Source organism: Apaloderma vittatum, unplaced genomic scaffold (genome assembly GCF_000703405.1).
Source record: "Apaloderma vittatum isolate BGI_N311 unplaced genomic scaffold, ASM70340v1 scaffold20959, whole genome shotgun sequence".
In the NCBI taxonomy this organism is placed as follows: domain Eukaryota; kingdom Metazoa; phylum Chordata; class Aves; order Trogoniformes; family Trogonidae; genus Apaloderma; species Apaloderma vittatum.
Window position 1 is genome coordinate 3,605 of NW_009736158.1, and position 16,927 is coordinate 20,531.

The 16,927-nt window shown below is 43.5% G+C and overlaps 1 protein-coding gene across 1 annotated transcript in view; it reads right to left on the reverse strand.

Moving 5' to 3' along the window:
• Window positions 1-1,799: 1,799 nt before the first annotated feature.
• PSTPIP1 (proline-serine-threonine phosphatase interacting protein 1) overlaps window positions 1,800-16,927 on the reverse strand; it is a 35,310-nt gene continuing 20,182 nt past the window's right edge. Inside the window, exons 7-15 of the mRNA XM_009876876.1 lie at window positions 16,482-16,580; window positions 14,636-14,681; window positions 13,754-13,833; window positions 10,890-10,988; window positions 10,213-10,309; window positions 7,106-7,190; window positions 5,521-5,591; window positions 3,888-3,985; window positions 1,800-1,931 (exon numbers count right to left, since the gene is read on the reverse strand). Coding sequence (XP_009875178.1) covers window positions 1,800-1,931; window positions 3,888-3,985; window positions 5,521-5,591; window positions 7,106-7,190; window positions 10,213-10,309; window positions 10,890-10,988; window positions 13,754-13,833; window positions 14,636-14,681; window positions 16,482-16,580 — 807 coding nt within the window. The remainder of the gene's footprint in view (window positions 1,932-3,887; window positions 3,986-5,520; window positions 5,592-7,105; window positions 7,191-10,212; window positions 10,310-10,889; window positions 10,989-13,753; window positions 13,834-14,635; window positions 14,682-16,481; window positions 16,581-16,927) is intronic.

Here is a 16,927-nt window from a genome sequence, read left to right on the forward strand (position 1 = left end):
CTACTGCTGGCAGAACCTAGTGCCTTAACTGCCAGTCGGGTTCCCACAGTTCCTCTGAGCCCGTGCTCGTGCGAGGTACCAAGAGCCCTTTGGCAGTCGTGCTGTTGTGCTGTGCAGCATCTTGGGGGATGTGTGGGAAGGAAAAGTGTGCCTTTACAAAGGACTGCAGGGAGCTAAAGAAAAAGGGCTCACAGCAAGTTCTATTTGGTTCTTGAAACAAGAAATTAGAGTAAGGTGCTGCAAGAACCTCTGACCTTCGTTCTGTTTCGTTTAAGGAACAATTGCATTGAGCGTTACAGATTTTTCTTCTAGATTTCTCGTTATCTTTCCTGCTGTGTATCACTAACAGTTCCTCTTGGTTCCTTTTGGGTAGCAATTTTCATTGACTTGGTTCAGTCTCAAAGACCTGAAACCTTAGCATAGAAGGTCATTCTGCCCCCAGAAATAGCGTGCTCTGCTTCAGATTAAATCTCCGATTTTTATTTTTCTGTGACCATTTTGGAAAACTGAAAAGGGAGGAGTGGCAGAAAGTATCTATCAATCGCTTCTAAGTACAGTGGCAGATAGAAACGTTCTTAAATACTAAACTAGAAAGACTGATAGAGCTGAAATCTCTGAAATACAGTGAACTTGCACAGTGTGACTTCTCTGAAGAAGGCTTATTGAAGAACAAGCACAGTAAAAGTGCCTGGAAAGCAACCAGGTCTGTGTCAGCAATTCCAGAGGTGCAGAGGCTGTAGATGGCAGTTAGAGACAGAGGAGAGGATCAGCCAGGTGGACCGAGGAGTTGAAAGGGGAATGTACTGATGACATGGGTTTGCAGATTGTGTGACGAGGTAATTGGCCCTTCTCTCTAGTGCTCAGAGGGAGAAGATTGGGGCAGTGCAGCACTGCTAGAGGCTTTGCTTATTTGGTTTTTTCATGTTTTTTTAAATGTGAAAAATCCCAGGGAGATGTCAGGGAAACAGTGCAACCAAGGCAAAAGCAAGCCTTGAGCTCGTCATCTGTCCCTCTTTGGCTGCCTCGCAATCCAGTGCAAAGCAGGGCCACGGACAGCATGGATTCCATTGTGTTAGGAAGTGGCTGTGACGGGGAGTGCCTTATGTTTTCTTACTACTGATGTATCTCTGTTCTTCAGGTGCTTCCCTCTAGCTGCATTCATCGGGTTTTGGATTGTCATCAGTGATTCTGATAAAGAGCAGTGGAGGGTTCCCCACCTTTCTCCCTGATTGCTCCCATGCTGTAGTGGAAAGAGAGCTTCTGCCTTGTTTTGTACAGCTGAGACGCTGTGACATCAAAGCCATCTGCTTTCTGACTGTACTTTCCACTCCACTGTCAAAAATGCTTGTGTGGCCTGTGCAGTGAAAGGAGAGTATCCATGGCAGAGACCGTGGCTGCTGTGACCGTGAGGGTGGCTCCTGGGCTGGCTGGAGGCAGTCCTTCATCCTGGAGAAACAGCACTTGCTTCCTTGATCTTTTTTCCTTTAGTGCATTTAAGTCCTGGGCAGGATTTTCCTCCCAGATTCACCAAGCTTTACAGCACCACTGGCAGCACAGTGGTAAGAAATGCTGTCCTGAGCTCTCTGAGGTTAAGATGAGTGTGCAGGCAGCGTTGGCCAGGAGGTGCTGGGATGGGGCAGGAGGATGGAAAAGGAAATCACGGTCAGTTTGTTATTTCCTGGCTGGTAATTGTACAAGACTATTACGGGTTGCCCTTGGTCAGCTGAAGCAGACCTTGTGTGCTGTTTGTTTTCATTAATAGGGTATTTTTAAAGTCTGAGGACTCGGGCTTCTTTACATCAAAGTTTTTCGAGATAAGACCCTGGCACAAAGCCTCGCTGCCCATTCCTTTCTGCTGTCCACCAGCCATCCTCGTTTTCTTCAATGACAACCACAATGTCTCCTTCACTGATGTCCAGTTCATCCGTGTTCTGAAAGGAGATGGAAAGGAATGTGGTTATCCTGAGGGCACAGGAGGGCCCAAGCATGTATGTGGTGGGGTTTTTTTACCCTGCCTTTCATCAGCAGTCTGCCCATGTCCTGCTGCTTGGGAATGAGCCTGAAATACCAAGCAGTTACTGAGCTGGCTAGTTGCTTAAGATCCTCAAATTTACCCGGCCTTCATGGTGTCTGCTGAGCAACTTGGCTGTTGTGTCATTGGGGAAGGCCAGAAAGGTTTAAATACAACAGTCCTAAACCAGCGAACCATGACCCTTCTGTAGTCTGCAGGTGTTGCTAAATAAAACCGTGCTCAGCTTAATTCCCAAGGGAGATGATAACAGTATCTCTCCTAATCCAGGCCTTAAATAGGCATCTCAGTTCTTTTTAATGTGGTGGTGACCAGTGGAGCTACAGCGACTCTTCCCGAGATTGGTAACTTTTATCTACGAGACAAATGGAGTAGGGGCGAGTAAGCTATCGCTGAGCTCTTGGGTGACTATCAGTCTGTTCAGTGGTGCTGTCCTATTTTCCATAGGAAACCACTTTGCTACCCGCAGTGTAGTAAAATAGAAAACAGGGAAAAAGATAGGTTTGACGCGTCAGCTAAATCTAAATTTAATGTACCTGAGTAGGTAAGAGCAGACTCAAAAAGTGAGAGGCCTCAATATACAATATACTAAAAGTAGTAACAGGCTCTTTTCTCAGCAGGGAAAATCCGTGTGTGTCATATTTTTAAGACAGCTCCTGGAGTAAGGATATGACAAAGAGATCCAGCAGTCTCCTCAGGGGAACTGACATTAATAGAGAGGTGTTTTCAGCTGTGCTTGGATGAAATTTCAGGCAAATAATAAAAGAGTGCTTAAAACAAAGCAAAAAAAGAACATGTAGTAAAAAGTGTCAGAATGCTCCTGTACCTAAGAGAAAGTGATCCTTTCCAGGCCTTTCTCTGTTTTCATAATTTATCTGGTTGTTCTGTCACATGCCAACATTTCTTCAACGTTGGCTGTCGATGGTGGATCCCTTGGTGTGAGGATCTGTCTGCACTGTAATGTAAGACCCCCTGGATGCTGATCCTTCTGCTAATGTCAAGCTAATAAAAATAATCCTTTCAGCTGACATGCAATTAAACTGTGAAAGTCCTATTAGAGGTGGCTAATGGTCTAGCAAGAGTCCCAGAGGTCCTGGAGTCCATGTGAGTAAGAAAATTATTCATAATCAGTCCATTCATAACCTTTCATTAATGATACTATGCCTAGATCGATCTGAAGCCGGTGAGAGTTCAGTATGCCAGTTAAGGATGCAGGTTGCTCTTTATAACAATCTTTGATGCAGTAACCACATCCACTGGGATTCTGCAACTTGTGACATGGAAGTACAGGGAGAGTGTCATTTAGTGGGATTCAGTCCTCTCTGGCGTGGAGAGACAGTGTGTTAAACTGGAGCAAGACTCTCCAGATGATAAGTGAGGTCAAACGGAGAAGAGTTCCTAGAAAAGCATCTGTCACATACTCTCACACAAGCACTCCGTAGCCATTGTCCCTACAAAAGCATTTTATGAGAGATCTATGTTCAGAATGCACAATACTGCATGCTTAGCCATTGTGCCCTAAGAAAAAAAAGTTTTTTCTTGTGTTTGCAGTCTTCTGTATCTCTAGAAAGAGATTGTAACAGCTCAGGACTAATTTAGGAGTGATTACTAACATGTAATCACTGGCAAAATCTTCCTGTTTATCTTGAGGCAGCATGCTCTAGTGATGTGCACAAGAACTAGCAGTTGGGTTTCCTGCCTTCTGCATGTGACCCTGACCAGTAGTTCTCTAAGTGTCCCTGGCTATAAAATGAAGAAAACACTTCCTTCACAGAATTAACAATTTCAAAACGTTTGGATCAACATAATCTATTTTAAATTGGATGCTATGAAGTATTATTTTGAAGCCTTTCATTACCTGGGCTGTGTAGTCATAAAGTACTCTGTAGTCCTGTGATGTGATTCCAGCTTCCTCGTTTACAAAAATGGATGCATAGACCCCGTCTGTTTTCTCAGCTAGGGGAGGGAAAAGGGGAAAAAAAAGCCACCACAGAAACAAAGAGTTCAATTGCTTATAAATGCATGGGATCATATGCAAGAGTTCACAAATACAAGGGTTTCTGTTCTCTCTCTATCTGGAGATGCACATGTATAGAAAGGCTGCTGTGAACTGTAGGTAAAGTCTTGCACAAGAACTGTGCCCCATTGATCAGATGACAATACTTCCATTGAGCTTCGTGAGGGGTCAGAACCTAGCTTAAGCTTCTTCAGGTCAGGAAAAATGTTTAGCCTGCTAAAGCACAATCTAAATAGTCTGAAGAGAGAAATGCTGTGATTAAAACAATTTAAAATGGTTAGTACTGGTGGTATAAAATTCTAGCTGTTCAGTGTTTCCATTGAGAAAAATGGTAAATATTGGGCTGATGGGTCACCAGACATTTTCTGGCAGTTTACGTCGTTCCCAGATAGCTATTTGTCACTGATGTAACTTTTTTGGCAGATGTCGTTTTAATCCAGCTTGTTGTGATTAGGGAAACCTCTTATTCCTTCCCAGCATCTGCCTGGGAGCCTTCCCTGCCATTGAGGCGAGCAGAAGTTTCCCACATGTGACTCCTGGGTGGGATGCCAGCGCTCTGACAGCACACGGAGCAGCCGATCAGCCTGTGCTTTAGCTGCCCTGTCCTTGGGAGCACTGTTGGCTCCTTGGCAATTTTAAAAGACAAGCTGATGAAAAAGACAAGCAGATGAAAAAGCTGAAGGCAGAGAGTGTTTGCCATTCCGGAGGGTCTCGTCCAGGGAATACTCTCCCCTCCTGCCCCAGCCTAAGAAAATTCAGAAAGAATGACCACGCTGAGCTGCTCAGCGCTGCGTTGCTCCGCGTGTGCCCGAGCCCCTGCGTGGCAAGTCTGGCCGGTGTTTGATAGCGGGGGAGAGTCTGCCCTGGACCAGCACCAAATGCAACAAATAAGATAGTCTTGGCTTCGTTTCTGGGCACCCAAGCAGGCGGGCCTGACAAAGGAAATTGATTTGAGTATGTTTTGAAGCTGTTCTAAAATAGCTTTTTCTTTAGGCAAGAATCCTAAGCTGTTACTTCCTGCATAGTCAAAACGCCGTGCTTTAAATGTCGTCTGATAAATGCCTACATGCAAGGGTTACAATAAGACAGCATAACTGTGAGATGAGATGGATATTTGCATTCATAAGGCATGAACCTAGTCTGTTAGAAACTTCAGTGTTCTCTTGGGCTATTTAGAGGTACTGTATTCTACTTCAGGAGAAAACTGCTACCTAAGTCAGACTGTGTTGTTCTGAATGTACATTTGCCCCTTGCTTAGACAGGGGTTTTGAGGATTATATGGATTCTTTGGCACTTTAAACTGGGAAAGTTGTTTAATACCTCTCCCAGCTAAATTTGTTTCCAGACTGCTCTTACTTTTGACTGCCAACATGGGAATACCTGCTGTAACATTTCTACTCTGTGTCAAAGCTTGATTTAGCAATCTGATCTAAAACAAACACATCTGGTAAATTTATTTCCTGAAGATGCATACCAAGAGGAGGGGCTGAAGGAGTGGCACTCCCAGTGTTGTTTTTGCTGCTTGCGTGCAATAGTCCGGATAATCTGCAGAAGCAAGAGAAGCCAGTTAACAAAACGAGTGAACAGGACTGGATATGAGCATTCCTTCGTCTCAGCTGTCTGACACAACCTTCCCTCCATCTGCTGCAGCACAGGGTAGATGTCACCTCTTCCTGTAGCTATTTTCACTTATGTTGTAGATAAATTTATCTTCAGTTAAAAATACATTATAAAAAATGCAGCAGAATACTGAGCCATCAGCCATCACTAAATTGTGCATAAATGCATCAGATGGTATTTTGTTGTTATTTCAAGGACTCATAGTGCAAAGCTAATATTTCACAACATTAATACGATGAGAATTATTAGTTGTATCTTAGAGATTACCATCTCTTTGTCTTCAAGGAAAACTGATACAGTTTAAAATTCAAAGCTTGTATAACAAGCCTTTCTAAAAACTGTTGAGTTTAAGTGAAAATGTCTTTCTTCTTCTTTTTTTTCTAAATCTATCCCTAGTTATTTTCAGTATCACAGCTGGGTACTGTAGACTAAGTGACCTGAGAAGATGGATTAGAATTCTCAAGCATAGATAGAAATAGTACTGCATGCTTAAGGCATATTTAAAGGGTCTGATTTTTCAGCTGGTGAACGCTCAGTGTTTCTGGAAAATGGACGTTCCAACTCAACAGTTTCTGAAAAACTGAGACTGAGTCTCTCTAGGCTATTTGCCCATGCAGAGCACAGTTGTATTCTAAGTGGCAGCACAATTGTCTTCTGTAACTTTATAGGATGCAGCATTAGAATTCATTATTACAGACGGTCTGGTTTCCAGAGGAAAAACAAAGTGTGTATATAAACCTTAGCAGCTCCCTAACGAGCCTGGACCACATTTTAAATGGGAGATCGCAGCCTGCTCCTTGTCTTTTCCATGTAATAAGACTTGTGAAAATATATAATCTGCTTTAAATATGATATCATTCCCAGTATGAATTAGACATTTTGGTGTAAAATATTTAAACCAATAGATTTACTATGCTCTTCTGCTAATATAACTGCATAAATGGATCAGAAAAATTGCCTCCCTAATCATCGCAGTTATTTTGCAAAATGTTTTTTCTGTTGGTCTACATACAGAGAGCAGCTCTTTGTTCTGCTCAGCTGGGCAGTGCAGGCAGCCAGGAGGTACTGCTGGAAAAGACAGCTCTCCCCAGCCTTTGCTCCCCGCAAGAGTCACCTTTGCCCTGCCTTGAACAAAGTGGGTTTTGTTGCTGTGTGCCATGACTCGCTGGGAAAGAGGAAATAAATGGCTGCTATCCATTGCTGGCCAATTAATTGTTTTATGAACTCATCCCCTGTCTCTATTCCCACTAGGCCATGGCAGAATCACTCTGACTCAAGTAAACAACAGGTTTACTTCTGTTGAGTTATATCTATTGATACGTATCTGCCTCTTGCTGCAATGAAGGAAGGAATAACTTTCCAGGTCCCGTTTCCTGCCCTCATACATTGCTGTTTATAGGGAGATATACCTATTCTGGAAACGCAGGTTTGCCACTCACCTCTTCATCATCCCACAAGACTGAGTTGGGCTGCTGTTGCATCTGTTTGGTTCTCTGCTGTAGTAGTTCTCGTATCCTATTGCGTCTGCAACAGGGCAATAAAAGTGAGATGTTCGAACAGGCAAAACGTTTTTCTCCCTGTTGGAATGCAACTGTCAGGGGCCACCGGAGCAAGCTGCGATGCAGCCCCTGTGTGCACCGCCTGTGCTGTGTCTGGAGCAGCTCAGGGAGACCCCGGGACTTGACAAAGCCATTTAAGTGACTGTAAGCTTTCTTGGTAGAAAGGCAAGCTTGACCTGAGACAAGCATAGTCAAGGTCCTGAAGAACCATTCTAGTGGCTGTGGCTAACCCTAGTGAAGAAGGCAGTTTCATCTATGACCATTTCCTCTGTTGCCTTAAAGCTCAGGATTTAAGAGAACAGAGTGTGATTGTTGTGAGCCTGGGACCATGTTCATGGTACCATCGGCTGGAGTGTGTTTTGTTTCTTTTGTTCTTAATGTATTGAGTCAGGGATTTTTGTCAGAGCTGTGGAGATTTCTGAACATTATTGTCAGCAGCAACAGCAAGCAATTTCCTGGTCTGTGTTTGTACTTGATCGTCTCCTTACCTTTCTTATCTCCTCCATCCCCCTCCTGAGAGCTGATTTGCTGTTTACCCAGAGATATTTGTTTCTTGTTCTTTCTAACACAGTTATGTTACAGTTCCTTCACTCTCCCCTATGGTGTCGTTAAGGGTGAAATTGAGACCATTTCCAAGTCTAGCTTTTACAGATGAAATAGTTACAGATGAATTTATTTATTTTTCATCTCCTAGCTCCCAGTGTTGTTGCTCAGAGCTGGTGGCCACACACCCTTTCTGCCCTCTCTTTGTTAAAGCCAAACAAACATGAGTGAAGCCTGCGATACCGTATTATCTCAGTTCTGATACCAGCAAATGAAGAAGGACATTGGAGTTGGGCTAAAGGTTGTGTTGACATTCTCACATTGGGTCGGCCAAGATCATAAGCAGAGCAGGCACATAGCGAGTGTAAAGAAACCCTACAAATAAGGCAGTAATTAGGGAGTTTTCTGACCAATTTAGGAGCCTTTTCATTACCCTTCTAGATTGTTACCTTGGTGTAGTTTCTAGTTTATAATGCATTGTAAGATTAGGTAGAAGCATCGAGAAACCCAAAGGTTTGGTTGGGATGAAGGTCTTCTGCTACACAACGCAAAACCACGTGTGGATTTTCCTCCTGCATTTTGCAAATAATAAAACAGATCAACAGCTCCCCGTGTGCTATTGTGCAAACTCATTAGCCAGAGCTGTGGAAATGCTGGGATGTTACTCCTAGAACATGTCACTTTCTAGAAGGTGGCAAAAAAAAAAAAAAGCTAGTTGTTTCTTTGCCTTTCATAAAGCTCTCAAGGGTTTTTCCCACCTATTTCTTATTAGAAGAATAAGCCTCTTTGCAGAAAATTGCTAGGTGACTGAAGAATGAGAAATCTCACATAGGGAAAAAAACAGCCTAGCTGAGAATTATGAATTTCTTGGTAGACAGAAGTTGTTTCACACTGTTGCAAGGCACAGTTCTCCCTTCTGCCAGTGAGAATGTAGTTTTTCCTTGGTAAATGCTCCTATATCAGTGAATTTAAATCCCCTCTGTGAAGAAGAATAAACAACAGCAGAAAAATAGCACCCAGTGCACTGGTATCAATATATTTGTTTAAAAAAAATCCCAAAATCCCAGTTCTTAATTGTCATAGGTGCAATGGCAGAAAGGCTGAGTGAAAAGCAAGTCTCAGCCAGCTCAGTGCCCAGGTAGTGGCAGCGTCCACCTCTGCTGAAGAAGTTCCTGGGCTGTACTTGCAGCCAGGTCTGAGCTCTGCGTTAAATCTAGGGGGGGATGTAGGCTGTTCCTGTAGGAGTTAATTATCACTTGGGACAGGACGTTCATGTCGCTGATGTTTGTGACTATACAGCTCCTAGCATGGAAGGTTTTTTTCGATACCACATGCTCTTACACCTGGATAGCTTCTTCCCCAGTCTGGATGGAAGTAAGCTCTTTAGATACTAATGAGGGCAGACTGGAGATTTTCTTTTTGATGTGGCAATGTGGTGGTAGAGCGGCAAGCAAAGTGAAGCTGTATCTGTGCACAGTTTTAAAAAAATATAATGGAAAGAGAACTTATCGCCTTAGATATGTGTCATCAACTAATGAAGAGATAAAATATGGATTTTTGTCTCCTTTAAAAAGGCTGTCACTCTTTGCTTACTACAGCAGCTGCACGGAAGTACAAGCATTTGTTTGGCCTGTAAATATCTTGTACTGCTTATTGAAGTAAGAGGGTGTGGTTTGTATTGGGCTGTGTGAAATATTAGATGGCCTCCTTTGTGGTGATGTGTTAGGAGAACTACTACCCTGGAGCAGCATATTTTCATTTTACAACTGCTCTTAGCTCTTGCTGTCTCCGTCTCCATTTCAGCCCAGAGGTTTTGATGTCGGAAGCTGATGAAAAGGTTGGTTTGGCTTGAATGGACAGTCTGTGAACCTTGCACCGCTTCTTCGTGCTGGGGCAAAGCAAATTTCATTCAGAATTTCCCCAGACAGAGTCCTGCCCTTATACAAGCAACTTCCTGAGAGGACAAAAGATGTTCCCCACTGGGCAGGTGGAACAAAACAGAGTACAAAGGCTGGTGCTCTCCATGCTGCGAATGAAGAGGCAGCACCTCTGTCAAGGAGACACCAGGGTGCAGTTACACAATAAGTTGGCTCCGACTTGTCACCACTGCAGGAAATCGAGGTTGCCGTTTCTCCAAGGCAGTTTGCCACCTCCTTAGCAGTTTCAGTTCAGCTGTGCTGTGAAATGAGCCTGGCTGCAAAGCCAAAACAGCTTTTTCTTTTTTGGAGGGTTATTTTTAACCTGGGTCATTCAGCTATCCCACTTACGGTGCCGCGCAGGGAGCGACGGCAGCACAGTGAGGGGGAAGTGAGCCGCGGCAGGTGGGAACGAGTAGCGGGAGCAGAAACTCCTCCAGGTGGTTTCACCTCCAAAGGACAGGTACTGCACAACTGCAACCTCAGCCTAACAGTGACTCATCTGACAAGACAGATAGGCATAATTACCTGGAGGTTCTGTTCCTGTCATTTTGGTCTTAATGAAGTAGTCTATGTCTGACTCTACAACGCAGTTCTCCAAGCTTACCCGAACCTCTTCATACAGCTACAAAACAGAATCCAAGAATTCAATTTTTAATTAATGATTAATGCTCTTGTAATAGTTTTCCCCTTAAAAGACATTTTATACTTGGTATGTGTCTAACCTGGATGGATCTTTGGCCTGTCTCCTGTACATACATTCACATAAACACAGCTGTTTATTTGTGCTCTGGGTATTCTTTTAAGAGAGGAGGATGAAGGCAGCCCAGGGCTTTTCAGTGCAATAAAAAAATTAATAACAGGAAACAACCATTGAAAGTAAAAAAACTTCCAATTTTAAGATCATAAATGGATGCCTCTCTGAAAGTTGTGCCTGAGCCCAAAAACAATGGACTGAGCATCCTGGTAGTTGGAAGCATCCCCCAACAAACTGAGCGGAGGAAACATGCAACATGGCGTTTACATCGAGAGGGAACAAGCTAGACTGAGAATTCTCCCCCCTCACTGAGCAGGGACAACAGGCAGTTTGCTGGAGATAGTCAGCAGGCACAGAGAAGGGCAAGCTGTGCTGTGTTGTTAGAGCACTCTCGCTCCTCCTCTTCCTCCTCCTCTGCATGTGAAGCCACTTGGCAGGTGCCCTTTACCTCATCATCCTTCACACACTGCATGGAGAGCTGGTTGCAGTGAACCCACAGGGAGTTGCGGAGGATGGTGATGCGGTCGCACTCCTGGAGCTGGAAGACCTAAAGCCAAAAAGAAGATGTGATGTGTTAGTTATTTGTATTCTAGTTACTTATTTGCATTGCAGGCAGCAAAAGGGCTGGTGCTCCTCTGGGCCAAGTTCATAAATCTGCAAATAGTTCCGAAGAATCCTTTGTAAAGGACGTCTCTTTAAGCTACTGGAGAAACTACAGCTACTTATTCGTGCTCAAGAATTAGTTTTAATTGATTGCACCAAATTAAAGTTATATTTTGTAGACAAAAATAAAGCAGGAGAGAGAAATCAGGATCCGCATTTGATTGCTACCTCTGCTGCCAAGGATTTTGGAGTCAGGGTCTTGTCTGCCCATTGCACTGAAATCTTGATGTTAACAGACCAGTAGAGTACTGGCATGAAAGGGTTGCATTTATGTTAGAGCTAGAGCCAAAACTACCAGTCTTTGCCTTCTAAAACGTGTTCTCTTTTGAAATTGTTTGAGGCTTTCTGGAGTTGCCTCTGTTTGTTTCTAAGGTTATTTTCATGGTAAAGAGAAGGCATTTTTCCTTCTTCAGACTTTACTCCCTTTCTTCATCTGTCTGATTTTCTCATGTTGTTGCACAGCTTGGGAAGAATGAAGGGGAGAGAGAGAGGGGAAGTGTGAACTGAGATGGGGGAAGAGGCAGATGAAGTCTGTCTTTAAAAACTTGGGGGGAAAGAAAAAACACCACCAACAAAAAACAACCACCCTGCTCTCTAAGTTGTACTGTTATAAGTAGAACATCCATTTCTGGTTTTCTATGAGGTGTGAAAAGCTCAGATGCTTCCAGCCATCTGTTTCCATCTCAGTTTGCTAGTAATTATGTCCAGAACACCAGAAATGTATACAATATTTAGCAGAACATTCAGTTGGGTACGCTGCCTGCCATCTAGTATCTTGCCATCTAAGAAAAAAAAAAAGAGTCCATCAAGAGAGTAAGCTGGCATTTGGAGCACTTCCTGAGAGAAAAAGCTTTTAAGGAGAACCTGAAGGACGGAGAGTGAGTATTTCATTGTCTAAGCTGAATAAAAAGCCTATGGCTGCAGCCCAACCCCTCAGGGGCTGCTGAAATAGCGCAAGAGCCGACGGGCAACTTCCAGGTAAATAGTGTCCTGTTGGGAAATGCAGCTCCTCAAAGAGGACAGTGTAGGGACTCGGGGCTTGTCAAGCCCTTCACAAAGGCGTTGTGTTAGACACATCCTTTGTGCCCCGTTGGCTTGTGCGACAGACTGCTCGTGAGCCTGGGCATCTTGTGCCAAGGAATATGGCACAGCCCCGGTGATGAAGGTTGTCCCAGTCCTGCCACTCGCGCGCCCGTATTTGAGCTATTTGCTCAGCTAGAGACCTGAGCAACCTCAGCGCTTCCAGAAGGTTGGGCTCCTCAGCTGCTTTTTGTACTAGTTACTAGTTTTAAATGCCTCAACAAATCTGGCGGTTCTTCTGTCTACAAACACTTTTAAAAGAAGGTGTAGAAGATGCTCTTCCTTTGTGAACGGTTGTTTGAATTACACAGCAGGCAGGCCGCGAGCTCCATGGGCTATTCAGAATTTGGTCATGTGGGAGAAATGAAGTGCGATAGGTTGTGGAGTGCTTTGCTTGTTGTGCTGGCTTTTTAAGAAGGAGGGAAATATGTGTCTTGGGAAAATTAAGGCTTGGCACAGTTTCTGTGGAAAGTCTGCTGTGTCAACTATGGGACTTACCAGTTCTCCCAGATAGAGAATATTTAAGAGGAAGCAGAGAACTGGAAAGCTATGCTTCTGGCTTTCTGTTTTATGTGGAAACAAAGCCTGCAGCAAGTAAACATAGGAAATCATACTTTAGCAGATGGGCAAATGTATTAGAAGGATTAATATGGCCAGATGCGTGTCTGATTTGATTGTCAACCAGTTCCCGTAAATTGTTGTGCAAAACTTAGTAGTCAAGTGCAAATCTCCTTGTTCATCGTCAGCATAGTGGAAATAGTGACTTTTCCATTGCCACCTTTCAGCTGAAAGATTACTCTGTGGCAGAGGGCAAATATTCTTGCAGGTGAACATAAAGCATAATGCAACTGGCTTGGATATCTTTGCTGTCAGAATGCTATGGTACATACTTTTTTACCTTAGCCAGATTTTTTAATTTTCTTTTTAATCTTCATCAAATGTGTAAGATTTTAAGGAAACAAACACACACAAAACCTTCTCCTGCACTGGAACAAGATGCCATTATGGAAGCCTCTTGCAAAACATAATTTAAAGGCATTCTTTTGTTTGTTAATTTTTCATGGTTTAATTGAATTCTTCTTGTTTCAATTTTGAAATGCATTTTTTAAACTAAAAATGAATTTTTATGTCTACATTTCTGTTCATTTCCTACTGAAATTACATTTTGTCACAAAGCAGTTATCTGAGAAGCAACCTTGTCATGTCTGTGATAGAAGATCATCCCGAAAGCTAGTGTATTCTTATGTTAAATTGTGGGTGAAAATTGGGAGCATATGCTTGCAAATTTCATATTTTGCTCCACTTCTCACACCTCTGCACTTATTCCCCTCCTTTACATTTATATATATGGGCTGAACAAGCAAGGAGAGTGTAAAGAAGTGAGACAGCTAGGAGCTATGTCTGAATCAGCTCTAGTTTCTACAGTATTATTGCAAAGGCATCTACTGAGACTCCACATACAGCAAACAGGCAAAACCCTGGGATGATATCTCGTGTCTTAGACTGATATCCGCAAGTAGGATAAAATAAAGAGCGCACAAATATATTGCTGCAAAAGTCAATGTTTACCTCGCAGGTTTTGATATGTTCCTGTTCCCACTCTGTCCTGACCTTATCCAGCTGCTCAATGTTCTGTTTGTACACATTCTCTGTAAACACAGACAAGCAGAATAGAAACCCCACAGTTAGGAAGAAAAATGGCACGGGCTCTCTCTTTTTCCCTCCTGTTAGGACTTTGCTGTGGTCTTACGCTTCAGGCCTGAGGTTTGCTGAAGGATCACAAGAACGTGTCACCTTGAAACTGGTGGCCCGCAAAGATGTTTGTTTGGGTTTTTTTTTCCTTTGGAACTTTATCCTAGAGGAAGGATTCTCTCTGGAGGTGCTTTACAGTGGGTGTAACGCCAATCAGGGATGAGCCTGGGCCACACTTGGGCACTGAGCATCCTTCGGCTGCTTCTGTGCCGAGAGAGCCAGGCAAGCCGGGTGCTTTGGTGTGAACTTCTGCGTGAGCAGTGAGGGACAGGTCGGAACTCGGGAACCAGCTGAGATGGCTGCTGGCCTGTTCTTTGGGACATGGGCCGGTTTTCTGGCTGGAGAGCGGTACCGTGCTCGTGTACAGACATGCCTGGGACTGGCTATCTGATTTGGGCTGGCTGGGGGCAATTTGAATGCCACCCTTCTGTGCTTTCAAACTTGCTTCCAGAAGAGGAAAAACCTCCCTAAAAGAGGTTTTCCTATACATTCTTTCATGAAAGCAGGAGACTTGCATTGGCACAAAGGAAGGTGCATGTGGATTACTGTCAGGTTGCTGATCTTTGGGCAGGTGACTTTGGGAAGCCTGACTTCAAACCAGAGCCAGCCTGGGTGAATTAGACGGCGCTCTGTCAAAATCAGTGTGCTGGTAGGTCTTTGCTGAGAAAAACCTTAGTTCAGTTGCGAATAGAGCATCACCTGCTTCGTTTGCTGTGTCTCTGCATTGCTTGGCTTTGTTCTGACTCTGAAACAGGAAAAGAAACACGCCAAATTAATTTCCAGCTGTACTTTTTACTCCTGCCTCAGTTTTTTTGCCGCCTGCTCCCTTTCCTCTTCTAGGGGAAAGGCTCAAACCTGCAGACACTTCTTGGCTGTCTCGCCTATGTGCGTGGTTTGTTGAATGTGTGCTACGGAGAAGAAGGGATGAGAATTTCACAGATGCAGCCATAGGTCCACTGGCTTCAAGGGAAATCTGGCGATTTAAATCTTTCCACTCAGACATCCCTGCCATAGGAGCTCAGTGCTAAACGTGATTCAGCCTGAAGCTTGTGTCTACTGGCTGAGTTTTTTTCTTCCAGTCTCTCATGTGCTTTCTAATAGCTATTTATAAGCAGAAATAAATGGCGGTTAAAATTCTTCATCTTTCAGGCTCCTTATGAATGAAGAGAACACAGCCTTTAAAACACTTTGCAAATGCCAGATTATTTCCCATAACAACTTGGAAGCCTAAAAGCAAAATTCACACTAAGTAGAACTTTTCTTTTTTTAAAAACCTGCAGCTTTTAAGAAATGAAAATACAGCTATTATTGACAGCTCTGTACTCCCAGGTCTTCCTGAACAGATGGTGATGACAGTACATTAATGCACAGCTCCAGACATCAGTGTAATACATTCTTCCATTCTGCCCTTCAAGACAAGGCTCAGGTAGGGGTTCTTACAACCATATTTCTCGTCATAGCTGGTTGGAAAATGTGTAGTGAGCTGGGAACATAAGCTTCATTCTTTCTTGCTTCCTGGCCCAAACCGTTTGCGAGTGCTCTGCAGAATTAAATAGCTGACATGTTTCTTGCGAGATGCTTCTGTGCATTTCAAGTGTGCTGGCACGTGTGTGGAAGTAACGGCAATGAAGCCCCCTGGGATCCTTCCGCTCGGAAGGAGCTGGGTCAGATTTTGATGCCGTTGAAGCTGGCGCTAAGCGTCTTGGCGTAATTTCAGTAGGGCCAGGATTTCATCCCCTCTTTACAGCTAAGCTGGAGGGGTTTGGTCATCAAAGACTAGTGAATGCTGGAAAGAAAATGTGAAGTTCTGATGCTGTTTTTAGCATCTCCATCTCTCCCCTTCCCCCTGCCCCCCAGCTCCTCGAGATGATTTTTGATCCTTTTTGCTTACACTGCGCTGATTTTTATCGAGCCATAGGGAGTTCATTTATTTTGTTTTCTCCATCTGTTCCGCTGTAAAATGTTCCCATTAAAAGTTAGTGAATTGTCAGCTACAAGTATCAAGACGATGCAATGAAGGACTGTAGTGCCTTAATTTCCAGTGATTTATTTTTGATTTTGTAAATTTAGTTGAAATTAAACTAACCATAAGGAGGAAAATGTTGAGGAAAAATATGCATTTTAATATAAGATACTATGCTTACTAAATGTAAGCGACCAAAAGGCAAAACTAACTGCATGACATACTTCTTTTTTCTTATGAATAATTTGGAGAAAAACCTCATTCAGTTTCTCTTCAGGATTCATAGAGCAATTAGATTATAGCCTGGGTTAAATTAATTGAGTGACTTAGTCCCTCCCCAGTCTTCATAAAAACACTTTGCCTATCACAGACCTAGATCAGGATTACTGAAGGAGTTTGTGAAGGAAGACCTACTTGGGAAGGTGCTTTATTTTAATTTTGATTCTAAGGCATTAATTAGAAGGGAGAGCAGCCCCTGGCACCCTGCAGAATGGATTGTCCAATTGTATTCTCTTGCAGCATGAAAAGGAAAAAAGAAAAAACCACATTTTTTTTTCTAAATAGCGCTGTCATCTAAGGTACCTTTTCTGTTTGCTTTTGGTTGCCTGAAGCACTTGTCCGTTCAAAGGACTGCTCAGCCTCATCCGCCTCCTTGCACTTCTGTTCGTAGGTCTTCTTTGACTGTATTAATGAAATCAAACATGAGGGCTGGGGTTAGGGAAGAAGGCTGGGTTGACTCCAGTGCGATGTTCTAGGCATTTTCTGTTTTGCAGTCTGGGGAAGCAAATCAGTGCCCAAGTGTGCACAACAGAAAAAATTCCCAGTGACACGGCAAGGAGATAGAAAGATACAACTGAAAAAATGGGGTGGAGACCGGCAACATAAATCAGGTCTTTTTCTTGCAGCCCTGAAATGGTTTGGTTTGTATGATTGCAGTCAGCTTCCCCTAGGGGTGAGCGGTCACGGATACACGGGCAGCTCTAGCACCACTGATGCATCAGGCATCTGTCCAAACTACAGTGTAGGGA